At 55.7% G+C, this 15,928-nt stretch overlaps 2 protein-coding genes across 2 annotated transcripts; both read left to right on the forward strand.

Moving 5' to 3' along the window:
• The first annotated feature begins 7,014 nt into the window (after positions 1 to 7,014).
• Positions 7,015 to 7,425, forward strand: LOC142300977 (histone H3). The gene has a single exon (XM_075341997.1). It carries the CDS (start codon positions 7,015 to 7,017, stop codon positions 7,423 to 7,425), a length of 411 nt encoding a protein of 136 aa, XP_075198112.1.
• Positions 7,426 to 8,737: 1,312 nt separating this feature from the next.
• Positions 8,738 to 9,132, forward strand: LOC142300978 (histone H2B 1.1). The gene has a single exon (XM_075341998.1). The coding sequence runs from the start codon at positions 8,752 to 8,754 to the stop codon at positions 9,130 to 9,132; it is 381 nt and encodes a 126-aa protein (XP_075198113.1). The 5' UTR covers positions 8,738 to 8,751.
• The last annotated feature ends 6,796 nt before the right edge of the window (positions 9,133 to 15,928 follow it).

Genomic DNA, 15,928 nt, shown 5'->3' on the forward strand with positions numbered 1-15,928 from the left:
GCTTCTGTGGAGGAGAGGAATGCCGTACCGGACGTCTCTCACGAGACAGCTCTTTGGAGCGCTCCTGAAAACGAATGTCCACTCGAGTTGCTAGGGCAATCAGGGCATCTAGGGTGGAGGGCACGTCACGACCCGCCAACTCATCTTTGATGCGACTCGAGAGCCCTTCCCAGAAGGCGGCTGTTAGGGCCTCATTATTCCACCCGAGTTCTGAAGCCAAAGTGCGGAAACGGATGGCGTATTGGCCCACCGTCAGTGTTCCTTGACGTAATCGGAGAAGGGATGAAGCAGACGCAGAGGCGCGTCCCGGCTCGTCAAAGGTGCTGCGAAAGGCCTGCAGGAACTCTTGAAGAACCTTGGTCATAGGATCCTCCTTCTCCCACAACGGGTTCATCCACGCCAGTGCCTCGCCCTCCAGGTGAGACATGATGAAGGCGACCTTGGCTTGGTCGGAGGCAAACAGATGTGGCAGCTGCGTGAAATGGAGGGAGCATTGGTTTATAAACCCCCTGCAGGTCTTGGGATCTCCGGCGTACCGGGGTGGTGAGGCCAAACGCAGTCTGGAAGCATCCGAAGAGACAGCCACGGGAGCGGGGGACGTGGCTTGACTAGTGGCGGCTTGGGATGTTGAAGACGTGACTGCCGCTTGTAGCGTGGTCAGGCGGGTGTCCACGGAAGTCATAAAGTTCAGCATGCGGGTCTGGACTTCACGCTGGCGTTGGAGTTCCTCTTGCAAGGCCGCTAGTGCTGCAGCGGGATCCATGGCCTGATCTTACTGTCAGGGCCAGGCGGTCGGGCAGACCCAGGAGGTGGATCCACTGGGCCGAACTCTAAGATGGTGGTAAGGAGTCCGGTAGCTGAAGCAGTATGGGCAGTAGAACAGTCCGTGCAAGAGAGCGTAACGAAGAAGTCCCTGGGACCACGGAGTCACGGATGATAGTCCGGGTGACGTAGCTCAGGTTCGGAAGCCGAGATGATGTCAGGCGGGGTCCGGAACCTTTTGGAGCAAGATGACGGGTCACCGCAGGGATCCGAGATGGTACGGACTGTCAGATGGCAGACGGACAGCGTGCGGGGTTCCGGATTCAGCAGGACCGGATGGCGAGGCAGGATCAGCTCTAGAAGAGAGATACGTGAGTATGGCAAGAAGATACAAGGAGACCTGACTCCTAGCTTGGAAAACACGAAGATCAGGCCCCGCCCCCTTGGACAATAACCCCCTTTATACCCTGTACCTGTTCAACCTCATTTCCTGTTAATGGACGCTGGCCCTTTAAGAAAGGGTCAGTGACCGCGCGCGCGCCCTAATGCGCATGCGCGCCGCCCGGGTGCCAGAAGCCAGGGAAGGAGGCTGAGAGGAGGACGCAGGGGAGCCGGCCAGGTCCTGGGAAGCCGTCGGGCGCCGGAATCGGGCACCAGGGGGCCTGGGAAGGACGGGCACCGGAGGCTGGAGAGCGGGGAGCGTGGCAGGTGAGCCGGGGAGCGGGGGTGAGGACCCGGGGAGCGTGACAGATTGTCGTGACGCCACTCAGAATTGCGGTCAGTGGGGACCGCCACTGCAGATTAAGGGATGCCTGGGGCTGATGGTGGGTGCAGTCAGTTGTAATAGCCTCCTGAGAGTGAGGCAAGCCCCAGGGCCCTGTGTAGGTGTGTAGAACCACAAGGCGCAGAATAACTCCACACAAGCAGAATGTCTTTCAGGGGTTTTACTCACAGAAGGTGGCAGGGTGAGTAACCCGGGCGTAGCTGGGATGAACCAGGCTGGAACCAGGTGTCCTTCAGGCTGACTGATGAGGGTGACTACCGACTCGCCTTCCTTAGCCCTTCTGTGGTTTGTGGTAACCCCGACTTTTAGTCCCTATGGGGGTCACCCAGGGAAGTAACTGCTCCCCTCGTTTGTTTGCCGTTTGCTTGTCGCCTGGACCAGATCACTCCAGCTGCTTGCCTCCTGTGAACTATGGGCCCTAACTGTGGCTACGTGGCTGCGGCCTTTGGGGTGTTGTGGCGTGGGCTTTGAGAGCCCCACACCGGCAGGTTTAGCAAGGAAAGGTGGATCTATCCCCGCACCGCGATCTGCCGCCCGTTTGGGCCTGGTACTCCCTGACAGTCTCCGTACTTTCCACTACGTTGCTCTCTCTCTAGCTGTGTGTGGAGTTCGGGCAGCACTCCCAGGTGACCGTTCTCCCCCGTCGGTAGTCACTGCGCGGACGCTGTTAGACTGCAACAGCTCCAGGGGCTGCTTCTGCTCTCCCTGAGCTGCACACTAAACCGGCTCACTTGAGGGACCTGCACTCCTGCTCCTGTCAGAGCTCCACTTCATGCTCCTCACTCCTCCCCACTCTGCTTCAGACTCTAACTCCTCCTTCTCTTTTCCCTTTGTGCCTGCCTACGCCACCTAGCAACCAGGCTCTCCACCACACCCCTTGATTGGAGATGGAGGCTTCGCCCCCTCCACTCTTCCAGTGGAGGTGAAGGCTTTACCCCCTCCTGGGATCCCCAGGGGTCCTCTCAAAGGTACATGTGTGAGACCTGATCACTATGCGCCTGTGTAGTCACACCTCGGTCAGCCTTCTGGATTACCTGTATTGTACTGTCCCCAGCATGGGTGCAGTACTCAGTGGTGCCTGACCAGGTCAGGGGCGCCACATTCCCCCTTAGTTATCACCAGCACGTCCTCGGGCTGCAAGACAACATTTTAAAATGCATAAAACATTAAAACATGGTAAAACATTTTAAAACCACCAGGTACCATACATCACCACCCTCCACCCACAAGTCCGTCAACCCACCCAAAACCCTCTCACGTTGGCCGCGCCTTCAGCCACTTCTGGCAGGATGTAGAGGCGGCTTTCATGGTCTGGTGGTTTCAGGGTATACCTGGCCTGGTGGAGCCGCGCCTTCAGCCTCTTCTGGCAGGATGTAGAGGCGGCCTCCGCAGTTGGTGCTGACCAGGTACCCTTTTTGTGGTGGAGAGCCAGGCCCCATAAACAGGCATGCTCCCTGGTTGCAGGCGAGCCAAGGCCCCTAAACAGACGTGCTCCCTGGTTGCAGGCGAGCCAAGGCCCCTAAACAGGCTGGCTCTGGTGGTGGTACCTCTGGGGTAACTATTTACACTGCGAGAGTTTGTGGCTATAGCCAGTTCATAGCCTTAAGGTTTATGGGTTTCTCACATTAGTTCATGTGGGCACATTTCTTGAACATTAACGTTGCAAACTGGTCAAAACTTTAACTTGCTGTACTTCTTACTTTGCTTTACGCAGATTCCTCCTTACCAGGGCTTGGGCCTGTAGGGCTGCGGCACCTGTTGCCTTCTTCATTTCTCTCATCATCGGAGGTAGTCTCATCAGTGGGTTCTTTATCTTTCCTTTCTTCTTCTGTATCTGTTTCTTTTTCTGTATCTGTTTCTTTTTCTGTGTCTGTTTCTTTTTCTGTTGAGACAGCAGGTTCACTGTAGGGATTTCTGGGACATGGCGTAACGTCAAGTGCATACCATCCTCTTTCTCCCTGATGCATTGTGAATTCCACTGTATCTCCCATCTGTAGGTTCCTTCCTGGATGTCCTCTGGGCAAATGGGCTCTAACGTCTCTTCTGTTAACAAAGATGCCTTCTTTCATACCAGGAGCTACTATGAAACCATATCCACTCTTCAAACTGAAGTCTTCCACAACTCCCCGACAAAGTGGACCTCTAACCTGGGATTTGGCCCTTCTCAGGAACCGTTTCTCTTCCAAGTCTCTGGCCATGACTTCGTCTTTCTGCTCTGGAGACTGCGGTGCAGGGGAAAACTTTGTTCTGCTACGGCGCCGTGTCCTACGGGCTGGATTCCGCTGGGCTGTTACTTCACTGCCTGCAGGCCCCCAGGTGAGGTTTCTGGGCAATTCTTCCTCTTCATCCCAGCGGGAATACGGCAGCATCTCTGGCTCGGGGCATGGATCCACTGCTGATGGCTCCGGGGTCAGCTCCTCAGCTTCCTGGCCTCCTCTCCCCCTTAGTTCTTCTGAGCACTCCTGTTGTGGCAGCGCCGGGGATGGGTGGTCATCAGCAGGCCCAGGCGGGGGACTCTTTGGCGTGGTTGCTGCAGGAGTCGCCTTGGGGGTGTGCGGAGGGAGCAGATACCGGTCCACCATCTCCTGTGGGAACTGGGCCTCTAGGTCAGCCTTCAGCTTCCAGTATGCGGGGGTCCTCTCCTATAAGGGACTTCCTAGCAGGGACTTCCTTAGACTGGGGAGCGGTGTCTGCTCTGGCCTTGCAGGCCGGGGTAAACAGTGGTACCTTCTTGTCTTTGTGGGCCGTGCCTGACATGGCGGCGGCCTGGTCTTGGCGGGCCGCGCCTGACATGGCGGCGGCCTGGTCTTGGCGGGCCGCGCCCTGCATGGCGGCGGCCTGGTCTTGGCGGGCCGCGCCTGACATGGCGGCGGCCTGGTCTTGGCGGGCCGCGCCCTGCATGGCGGCGGCCTGATCTTGGCGGGCCGCGCCCTGAATGGCGGCGGCCTGGATCAGCGTCGCTGTCGTAGTCTCACTCAGGGTCGCAGCTGGAGTCTTAGCGGGCATCGCTACTGTGGCCGGTTCTTGGCGGGCCGGGCAGGGCATCGCTGCAGCGATCGGAGCTTGGCGGGCCGCACCTGGCGTGGCTGCGGCCTGATTCAGCACATCACTTGCGGCGCGGACGAGCGTCGCTGCTGCGGTGGGGTCTTGGCGGGCCGGGCCCAGCAGGGCGGCGGCCTGGGTCAGCGTCACACCTGCGGCGTGGATGAGGGTCGCGGTGGCAGCCGGATCTTTGCGGGCCGGGCAAGGCATCGCTGCGGCGGCCTGGGCTTGGCGGGCCGGGCAGGGCATCGCTGCTGCGGCCTGGTTCAGCGTCGCCGCGCCGGGCGCCTCTTCAGGGACCGCGGGCGTGGCAGCAGGGGTCGGGGCACTCGCGCTGGCAGGGGCAACACTGGACTCACCCATCGGTGGCACCATCGGGGTCTGAGTCGTCGCCGCTCGGTCTGGCACTCGTCGCGCAGCTTTTTCCTCATAGGCCTGCACCGCGGCAGCCATCTCCAGAAGCGCCGTGCGTTCCTCGCTGATCTGCCGTATAACCCTGGCCTCCAGTTGGTCGCAGAACTGGGCAAGCTCTTGATACCACCAGGCAGCGGAGCCTGGCTCTGGGTCTCTGCGTTCAGACGCCATTTCCTCTGCGCCTTCTTCTGCACGATTTCCCAGCAGCGGACTCGTCGCTGCCTCCAGTAGCAGGCTCTTCAGTTTCTGCTCTGCCTCTTCCAGCAGCAGGCTTCTGGCTCCCTTTCTGTCCCGACGTCTCTGAACGCCTCCGCTCTCTTCACTTGCGAGGTCAGGACTCTGCAGGGGATCTCTGGGTAGCCACACCTCTTCGTGGGCGGTAACTTCTCCCAGCGCGGGCTGCTGTTGTTTTTCAGCGCGCTTTTCATGGTGGCAATATGGCGGCGCTTCCAATTTTCCAAGCGGACCGCCCAGGCACATGGTCACCTGTCTGAACAGGTCTAGTCCTTATCCTGTTCGTGACGCCAGATGTGTAGCCCCACAAGTGCTGTGTCGGTGCATTACCTTCAGGGACTCCACTGGATCAGTCTGGTCACAGGTAGGAAACCTTCTTTTAGGATTGTCGTGACGCCACTCTCAGAATTGCGGTCAGTGGGGACCGCCACTGCAGATTAAGGGATGCCTGGGGCTGATGGTGGGTGCAGTCAGTTGTAATAGCCTCCTGAGAGTGAGGCAAGCCCCAGGGCCCTGTGTAGGTGTGTAGAACCACAAGGCGCAGAATAACTCCACACAAGCAGAATGTCTTTCAGGGGTTTTACTCACAGAAGGTGGCAGGGTGAGTAACCCGGGCGTAGCTGGGATGAACCAGGCTGGAACCAGGTGTCCTTCAGGCTGACTGATGAGGGTGACTACCGACTCGCCTTCCTTAGCCCTTCTGTGGTTTGTGGTAACCCCGACTTTTAGTCCCTATGGGGGTCACCCAGGGAAGTAACTGCTCCCCTCGTTTGTTTGCCGTTTGCTTGTCGCCTGGACCAGATCACTCCAGCTGCTTGCCTCCTGTGAACTATGGGCCCTAACTGTGGCTACGTGGCTGCGGCCTTTGGGGTGTTGTGGCGTGGGCTTTGAGAGCCCCACACCGGCAGGTTTAGCAAGGAAAGGTGGATCTATCCCCGCACCGGGATCTGCCGCCCGTTTGGGCCTGGTACTCCCTGACAGTCTCCGTACTTTCCACTACGTTGCTCTCTCTCTAGCTGTGTGTGGAGTTCGGGCAGCACTCCCAGGTGACCGTTCTCCCCCGTCGGTAGTCACTGCGCGGACGCTGTTAGACTGCAACAGCTCCAGGGGCTGCTTCTGCTCTCCCTGAGCTGCACACTAAACCGGCTCACTTGAGGGACCTGCACTCCTGCTCCTGTCAGAGCTCCACTTCATGCTCCTCACTCCTCCACACTCTGCTTCAGACTCTAACTCCTCCTTCTCTTTTCCCTTTGTGCCTGCCTACGCCACCTAGCAACCAGGCTCTCCACCACACCCCTTGATTGGAGATGGAGGCTTCGCCCCCTCCACTCTTCCAGTGGAGGTGAAGGCTTTACCCCCTCCTGGGATCCCCAGGGGTCCTCTCAAAGGTACATGTGTGAGACCTGATCACTATGCGCCTGTGTAGTCACACCTCGGTCAGCCTTCTGGATTACCTGTATTGTACTGTCCCCAGCATGGGTGCAGTACTCAGTGGTGCCTGACCAGGTCAGGGGCGCCACACTGCAGTTACATCGGTGTCGTATGCTCCAGATCTGCGTGTAGCCTGGAGGGGATAAGAGCGGGGTTAGTGGGGGGTGGAGCTTCTAAAAATGATTGGTCACAGACATTGGATGATTATTGGCTACATGATTTTCTTTTGTGGTAGTAGTCAATAGCGTGCAGGGGGTGTGTTTCTCACAGACCAATGAGGACGCGCACAGGAGGATAAATACTCTGCTCCCGCCGCTCTTTTCATCACTTCTCTTCTATACAGCACTATGGCCAGAACTAAGCAGACCGCCCGTAAATCCACCGGAGGGAAAGCTCCCCGCAAGCAGCTGGCCACTAAGGCCGCCAGGAAGAGCGCTCCCGCCACCGGAGGAGTGAAGAAGCCGCATCGCTACCGGCCGGGGACTGTCGCTCTCCGGGAGATCCGCCGCTACCAGAAATCCACCGAGCTGCTGATCCGGAAGCTTCCCTTCCAGCGCCTGGTGAGAGAGATCGCCCAGGACTTCAAGACCGATCTGCGCTTCCAGAGCTCGGCCGTCATGGCCCTGCAGGAGGCCAGCGAGGCTTATCTGGTGGGGCTGTTCGAGGACACCAACCTATGCGCCATCCACGCCAAGAGGGTCACCATCATGCCCAAAGACATCCAGCTGGCCCGCCGCATCCGCGGGGAGAGGGCGTAGATCTGTCCCGCACCCCCGAGCACAACACAAAGGCTCTTTTCAGAGCCACCACATCCTCCATCAGACGAGCTGATTCCCGGTCTCTGATTCTCTTCATTCCCCGCAGTGTCCGGGGCGCGGTCTCTACATGTGACGGGCGGCGCTGCGGAGGCTCCTGTTCTTACTTTCCGCAGCTCTGCCTGTATCTGTAGTATTGCGCCCGCGGTTTATTTCAGTTTCTCCCCGTATTGAGAGCGGCTCATTGTGCGGTGTCTCCGGAGTCTGATGGCGACTCCGCATCTCATTCACTCAGGAGTAATCTCGGGCTTTCTGAATGGAGCTTTCTGCACTAAACTGACCCCCTCGAACCCCCCCAAACTTTATTATCCCTCTTGTCCTCCAGATGTCAGAAGCTGTGGGATCTGGAGATCTCGCAGGGGATCCCCTCTCTCACTCCAGGTCGCTATTCTGTCTGGAGAATATCTGCAGGTTGGGCGCAAATTGTATCGGGCTGTGATGTCGCTCTGCACATTCTTATAGTGACGCGTTTGTTATTAGTTCAGATTCTGAGACTCGTTTTTAATGAGGAGATGAATAAAAACCAACTTCAGCGTCTGCAGATCTGTGTCGGATTGTAGAGATCTCAGCAGAACGTCCGCCCTGAGGCCGCGTGTTACACGACGGAGACAAAGAGCGGGAGGAGCTATCGGCCACTGAGCGGGAAGTTCAAATTAGGGATTCAGTCAATCGGCACTCTGCATAAAGGCTATGGCCCCGCCCACAAGCTCCTCACGTTACAGGCACCACGTGGTTTCTGTGCTGGAGCTTCCCCGCAGTCATCGGGGCGGACCGCACAGAGGACTGCGGCTGATGACGCTTCAGCTCCGCCTCTTCCTCTAAATGTCGTTTTCCAATCTCCGTTGTTGTTTTTGCAGCTTCTAATGTGAAATATCTGAATGTGGAAGTAAAAGCCGCTCAGCACCGAGACTCCGCTCCTGCAGTCACTGCTTCCTCCATGTTATACGGGGCATTACCGGCCACTGCAGAGCGGGGGCAGAGTGACGGGGCCCCGGGTGCACAGCGCCGTGTACACTGCAGGGTTTATAGCGCTGTATGGAGATCTGTAGTATGGGGGAAATACAGAGGAGAAAAGCTGCTGATGTGACGGCAGAGAGGAGGCAACCAATGAGCTGCAGGGGGCGGAGCTGGTTCAGTTTCCCTTTGTCACCCAATAGAACAGCGATGTGTCATTAGTGTCATTTGCATGGCCCGGCTATAAATACGGCCGCTCTGGGAGGAGCAGGATCATTATTCTCTCTCTAGTGAAGAGATCTCTCTGCTCTCATCATGCCTGATCCCGCCAAGTCCGCCCCAGCGCCCAAGAAGGGCTCCAAGAAAGCCGTGACCAAGACTCAGAAGAAGGACGGCAAGAAGCGGAGGAAGAGCCGGAAGGAGAGCTATGCCATCTACGTGTACAAGGTGCTGAAGCAGGTGCACCCCGACACCGGCATCTCCTCCAAGGCCATGGGCATCATGAACTGCTTCGTCGGTGACATCTTCGAGCGCATCGCAGGGGAAGCCTCCCGCCTGGCGCACTACAACAAGCGCCACACCATCACCTCCCGGGAGATCCAGACCGCCGTGCGCCTGCTGCTGCCCGGAGAGCTGGCCAAGCACGCCGTGTCCGAGGGCACCAAGGCCGTCACCAAGTACACCAGCGCCAAGTGATCCCCACCGCTGCTCCGCACCACAAAGGCTCTTCTAAGAGCCGCCACATTGTCTAATCTGAGCTTTATACTGCGCTGCATGGGGTATTGCGGTCTCCAGTGCGCTCCTGTCTGTGGCTCCTGTAACCGCCTTTCTCAATAGGTTTTATTGCAGTCGGAGCCGCCGCTGTGAGGACGGAGCACAATATGGAGGGAGTGAAGTATGAATACACTAGTATGGGGATGTTCCCGGATGTGGGTGAATGTCAGTTTCTTATACAGCTCTATGTTGTGAGTGCAGAGCAGTGTATGGTGGTGGTAGATGCAGGATGTACAGCACTATATGGCAGTGGTTTTTGGGAAGCACGTTGTGGGAAGTATAGAGCACTATAAAAGGCTATACATTAGAATACGGTGGTGTACAGCACTATATGGGGGTTATATAGCGGTATATGGAGATATTCAGCACGATATTGCAGTACACAGCAGTATAGAGTTTACAGCAGTATATGGAGATTTGTCTATTAAACAGCGAGAAAAAATAACCTGGAAATTCAAAATCACCAAATGTTCTGCGCTCAGCCAATCAGCAAAAGAGGGGCGGAGCTGAAAATTGAAAGTAACTTATATCCCCGCCCTCTGCGTCACCTCCTGTTCTTCTCCAGTGCCGCTCTATATACGGGGATTGTGCACCAGTCTCTATAGTGGTAATAGATTGTTTCTATGTTAAGATGAGCGGCGCTGCGCTCGATCACTGCAGTCTGTGCTGCTCTAGGGTCAGCTGGGAATATCGCGGACACAAAGGTGTTAACACTGAGCGCTTGTGGGTGGAGCCAGGGCCGTACTGAGTGCTGATTGGCTGAGCGCTGAATGTGAAATTCCCGCGCAATGGCTGAGTTTCACGCGCTCTTTGTTCCCTGTGATCCGCGGTTTCAGGCGGGAGCGGCTGCTGCGGGTGACGTCACATGCGCTGTCTGCGGGTGACGTCACATGCGCTGTTAGAGGTGTCCGGCCCCTTCTGTGTCCAGTTAGTGCAGTGTAACCCTTGTAGTGCTGGAGACACGTTATCCATACTGCTATACACCCCCATATAGTGCAGTAACCTCCCCTTATGGTGCTGGATATCGCCATACACTGCTGTGTGCACCACCTTATTGTGCTGTATAGTTTCCATCCACAAAGTTCTGTTCTTGCAGCATCTGGAGACATTTCGAGCACTAAAGGGTTAACACACTGTTCCTGTAGGCGGAGCTAAATTCATACTCTACTGATTGACTGAGCCTGTAACGGGGTGCCTCGGGGGTTGTAGTCGTGGCCCCTTCCTGTATCAGGCCTTCCTGTATCAGGCTAACCCCCAGCGCAGCCGTCACTTTTGGGACAGGGGATTGTTTCGTGGGGCAGAGTGTGGATGAAGAGAGCACGCTGACGGACATTACATTCCTCCCCTCTTTTTGCCTTAGCCTCCCGGCAAGATTCGCATGTGAAAAACAAAATCTTAACCAGCAGGGCAATCTCTTATTAAAACTTTAAAACCTTCATGTAAAACACAATCAACAGCCGCACAAGTCAAGTGCCCGGAGTGCCTCCCAGGGAGCTCCCGGTCTTTGCAGCAGGTTTGCCCTGAGGCCTTCAACAGGTGCTCAAGGTCTTGGCTGGTCTTCTGCCCGGAGGCTTTCACAGCACTCCCGGTCTTTGTAGGCAGGGAGCACAGACAATAAAAGTCTCCGTCAACTTCACAGAGGGAGTCCTTGCACAGTCCGGCATCAGGCTCCTTCCGGGCTCGGTAACTTGAACGTTGTTACAACTATAAATCTTCACCGGTTCTTTCAACAATACCGGCTCTTAGCACAGATATGTCCACCACCTCCGGTCGCTATGATTCACACGGGGTGGTAAGCTCGTAGCCATTCGGCCCGCTGGGCCCTCACATAATCGGAGAGGGACTGGCCTGGCAAGCGGCGCAGCCTCCGGAACGGTTCATAGTTAACCGGTGTCTCCGATTCCTCTGTCTCCGGTTTTGGCCCCTCGACTCCCGGCGGAGGTGACGGGGTAGCTGGACGGGGACGGCTGTGGGCTCCCAACAACGACCACCGGGTGCGTCACCATACTCTGGCGAATCGCCAATACCGCCGGCGTTCCTTTTTCCGGCTCAGCTACCGGTTCTGTAATCACTCCTGGCGACACCGCCAGCGTATTTCTTGGCCGACAAGTCTCAGCCAGTACCGGTCTCTGCTGCGTACGTCTCCGGCACTGACATTCCTCCCACTCGATCTCTTGTTGCCACTGTGCGGCCTTCTGGGCAGTGGGCGTCCGGGTCACTCCCACGGCAAATAGGCCCCGGCATCCTACTTCTCTCCAGAACTTCACTTTCTCCCCCGAGTACAGTGTATGGAGGCGTTGAGGTAACCCTTCAATGTCCAGATTGACCCGGTTATAAAAAAAAATGATCACCGGTCTCATCGTCTTCTATGAACCCGTATCCCTCGCTCTGGTTGAACTTGACCACGGTGCCAAGGCTACACTGCCGATCAAATTCTTCACTAAGGGGACCGGCCATCATCTCCCGGGCCACGGTCTCGGCCAGCAGCCTTTCTCGCACTGGGTCTACCTCAGGCGGCGGGAACTGTCGTCGGGTTAGGGGCGCCGGCTTCACCGGCTCCCAGAAAAATCCCCACTCGTCTTCTTCAAACTCCAGGGCATGTTGCTCTCCCGGGGCCAGAACTTCTGTGGGGACTGGAGGTCCTACCTTGACCGGCGTCACCACCTCCGGACTCTGGAGGGGTATTCCCAGTGTCTCGCTTGCCGGCTGCAGTTGCGTCTTGTAGGTGGCCCGGACTTCAGTGGATGTTTCACCGGTCACGGCATCCCACGAAGTGACCCATGTAACTTTTGCGGGCCGCTCCGGACCTCCTGGCACAGCCGGTAGCTTAATGGTAAGTGCCTCCTCGGCTACACTCTGCCTCGGGCGTCCTCTTCCCAGGCTGGTTGCCACCAGCGCGCCCGCTGCAGCTCGCTGCTTTGTCTGGGTCTCCATCTCACTTAGAGTCAGTTGCTGAGTTGGCGTCTCTTGCAGCTCTTCCTGTAATGGCGCCGGGAATGGTGGAGATGCTGGGGAAGATGGAGGCGGGCCTTCTTTTCCCGCTGTTGCGTACACTCCACCCCCAGTCTCGCACACCAAATCGACCCAGCATAGGCGACACTTCTTTTTTTTCTGTAACGCCGCCCTCTTCACATGTCTTCAGCAGCATCTTGGGGACAGCACCTCCCCTCTTTGGGCGGCGCACTCTGTACTTCTTTTTCTTCGCCGGCCAGCTCAGGGTTCTTCGCTTGGTGCCAATTCTTCGCGTGCTCGCTGTATTCGTGAAGACGGCGGCCATCTTAGCGTCATCTTGTGCCTGGTCCAACGTCTTAGGCACCACTTGGTCTTCACCTTCAGGGATCGGGTCCCCCCGCAGATAGTCCGAATCCTGCCGACTACGTAACACCCCACATGTAACGGGGTGCCGGGGGTGCCTCGGGGGTTGTAGTCGTGGCCCTTTCCTGTATCAGGCTAATCCCCAGCGCAGCCGTCACTTTTGGTACAAGGGATTGTTTCGTGGGGCAGAGTGTGGATGAAGAGAGCACGCTGACGGACGCAGGAAGATTCTGCAGGCGGAGATCAGTTGAACCAAACAGCATTTTATTGCACATAGTTTCACAACAGGCTCAATGCACGAATCTTGTAACACTCAATCACAATTCCTGCCGGGGAAAACTGCTCCTGTCTTCTCTTCTCAGGGGACCTTGCCCGGCTACTCTAGTTTTCTTCACCTGGGCTCCCGCTCCGGCTACCGCAGATTTGACCCACACAACTCTGTTTCACCGACTAGGACACTTTCTTCTCCTTTCTTTTGCTAGCTGCCACCATAGCTCCCAAAGTGTGCCCCCGCTGCTCTTTCTCCCCCGTCCCGGAATCAACTGAACTCACTAACTTCTCACCCTTCCCCCTAAGCTGCCGGCTCCACCTCTCTCCTGCACTGTTTCTATGGGGACAGCCGTCCCACCCGGGCTCTAGGGGGGGAAAACCCATAAACACAGTAAAACACAATTACAAGTTTTTAACAACCCCAGAGTGGGGTGTCTTCAGGGGGGAAAAACTGCACCTCCTGGTAAGGGGTCCGTCCACCCCTTACAAGCCCTCAATTTGAAATTCCCGCCAATGGCTGAGTCTCCCGCCCTCTGTATAACGCGCAGGGTCAGAGGCTGAGAGCGAGAACCTGATAGAGATAAATATACTGTATATATTATGTGTGTGGCGATGTAATGTAGGGTTTGGGGGTATACAGCCCTATAGGTAAGGTATATAGCACGTCACGTGATCGCATACAGTTCTATATGGAGGTAATCTGCAGTGTTAGGGGGAGTTCAGCATGTGAGGAATATACAGCGGTATATGGAGATATACAGCAATATATGGGGCGTATATAGCATTATATGAGGTAATACAGAATGTAGCGATTACCCCAGGATCACCAGTGACTGTATGATTAGCCCCGGAGCCTCCGGCCGCACACACCGCTCCTCTCCACACTCCGCACACACCGCTCCTCTCCGCACTCCGCACACACCGCTCCTCTCCACACTCCGCACACACCGCTCCTCTCCACACTCCGCACACACCGCTCCTCTCCACACTCCGCACACACCGCTCATCTCCACACTCCGCATACACCGCTCCTCTCCACACTCCGCACACACCGCTCCTCTCCACACTCCGCACACACCGCTCCTCCCCACACTCCGCACACACCGCTCCTCTCCACACTCCGCACGCACCGCTCCTCTCCACACTTCGCACGCACCGCTCCTCTCCACACTCCGCACGCACCGCTCCTCTCCACACTCCGCACGCACCGCTCCTCTCCACACTCCGCACACACCGCTCCTCTCCACACTCCGCACGCACCGCTCCTCTCCACACTCCGCTCACACCGCTCCTCTCCACACTCCGCACACACCGCTCCTCTCCACACTCTGCACGCACCGCTCCTCTCCACACTCCGCACACACTGCTCCTCTCCACACTCCGCACACACCGCTCCTCTCCACACTCCGCACACACCGCTCCTCTCCACACTCCGCACACACCGCTCCTCTCCACACTCCGAACACACCGCTCCTCTCCACACTCCGCACTCTCCTCTCCTCTATGAGGGTTATTCCGCTGTGAAGACACAAGGTTCATTTCCCTCCTGATCTGCAGCTTCTCGGGGATTTCTGCTGATCTTACATTTGACCCTTTCGTTCCCGAGGCCGATGGAGGCGCCTGATTCATTATTAATATGATAAGAAAGTGATTTATTTCCAGGTGTGAATCTCACATTGTCAGTAATGGAGAATTCAGCAAAGTATTTATCCATCAGAAGGAGGAGGAGGAACATCACATCAGGAGAGGGAAACTCCACATCACCAACAGTTATCACTAACGTCTATGCATCCGGATTTGCATTTCTGGCCTCTTGGGGCCCCCTTTCACCAATACTTCATGCATAATCAATATGTATTGATTTAATCATTTAATCGTTGCTTATTAAAGTATCCCTGTTTATAATGTTGCACCATCTTTTGTGAACACAATTGCTGTTGTTTTTATACTGTTTTTAATCTTGTTTCATGCTAATTTACTAATTTTCTTCTTTTTTGTGTATGATCTTTATATAGGCACCTCCATTTCTATTTATTTGTGGCTATCACATTTTCCATGATCCTTTAACTACTACTCCTTCCCCATCGGTGGATTCCTTGAAAACCTGCAAAGATTGGATTTACATATGTCTGTTTTACAGCCATTATGTTATTGTATTAAGCATCTCTCTATTTCTGTGTCTGTGCCTTCATGTCCTTGCCATCTACACACCGCTTGGTACACTATACATACCTTGTGGATTTGCACGTCTGCCGGTTGGCTGATCTCTGGAGGGTGTTTGCATGACACTGTCCTCTCTGGGCGCATGCGCGGAAGCTATGGAGACGTTCGCTCTCCCGCGCATGCGCCCTGCTATGCAGTGGTCTTCTGTCTGTTTCGTCCTCTGGTCTCTGCCCCCGGCGCATGCGCATTAGCGGCCACCGTATTACCATGATTCACTACACCTGCGCTGACTCCTTATATTCTGTCAGCGCTTTCAAACAGATTACCTTCTTGAAAAAGCGCCAAAGGGAAACGGACGTTGGAGCCCTCCCTCCACTTCCCCGCTCTGCCACCCCACCAGGAAATCTCTGGCCCTTTGATTGTCGCATCAGCAATTCCCTTGGCATCCATTTACATTGCTCTCAGCTGACACGGTCCTTTACCTCATATCTGCCTGCAGTACATTCTTCTTTTTCATACTCTTTCCTGCCCCTCACTTCCCTTTACCTGTTGGATGATCCGGTTTGCGGGTGTGCCGCTGTCCACCACAGCAGCATAGTTTACTTTCCTGTCTACTCTTTGACATTCCCTGTTTTATACAGGTTTATGTATCTGGGCTGTACACAATTAATTTACTATTTTTGCTGCTGTGGTCGGCACTGGTACCTCTGCTCACCATCCCTCCTACTTTCTCCTTTCTTCTTCTTTTGGATTTCCATTCCTATATATACTATTTCAGTGTTGATATTATTTGTACATATCCCATGTGGTCTGGTATAATATATATAAGGGGGCTGCACAGTTTACGTTGGTACTTTTTGGCCAAACCCGTTATTTACAATTGGCCTCTACTTACGCTTGATTCATACCTTATTTGAGCCAACTTTTTCTTTGCAACCTGACCTCTGTGACCCACGGCTATTCTTAACAT

This window comes from Anomaloglossus baeobatrachus, chromosome 4 (assembly GCF_048569485.1).
Source record: "Anomaloglossus baeobatrachus isolate aAnoBae1 chromosome 4, aAnoBae1.hap1, whole genome shotgun sequence".
Classification (NCBI taxonomy): domain Eukaryota; kingdom Metazoa; phylum Chordata; class Amphibia; order Anura; family Aromobatidae; genus Anomaloglossus; species Anomaloglossus baeobatrachus.

Bases quoted from the DNA above. Each gene is read 5' to 3' on its own strand.
- LOC142300977 (XM_075341997.1), top strand. From the start codon at position 7,015: ATGGCCAGAACTAAGCAGACCGCCCGTAAATCCACCGGAGGGAAAGCT.
- LOC142300978 (XM_075341998.1), top strand. From the start codon at position 8,752: ATGCCTGATCCCGCCAAGTCCGCCCCAGCGCCCAAGAAGGGCTCCAAG.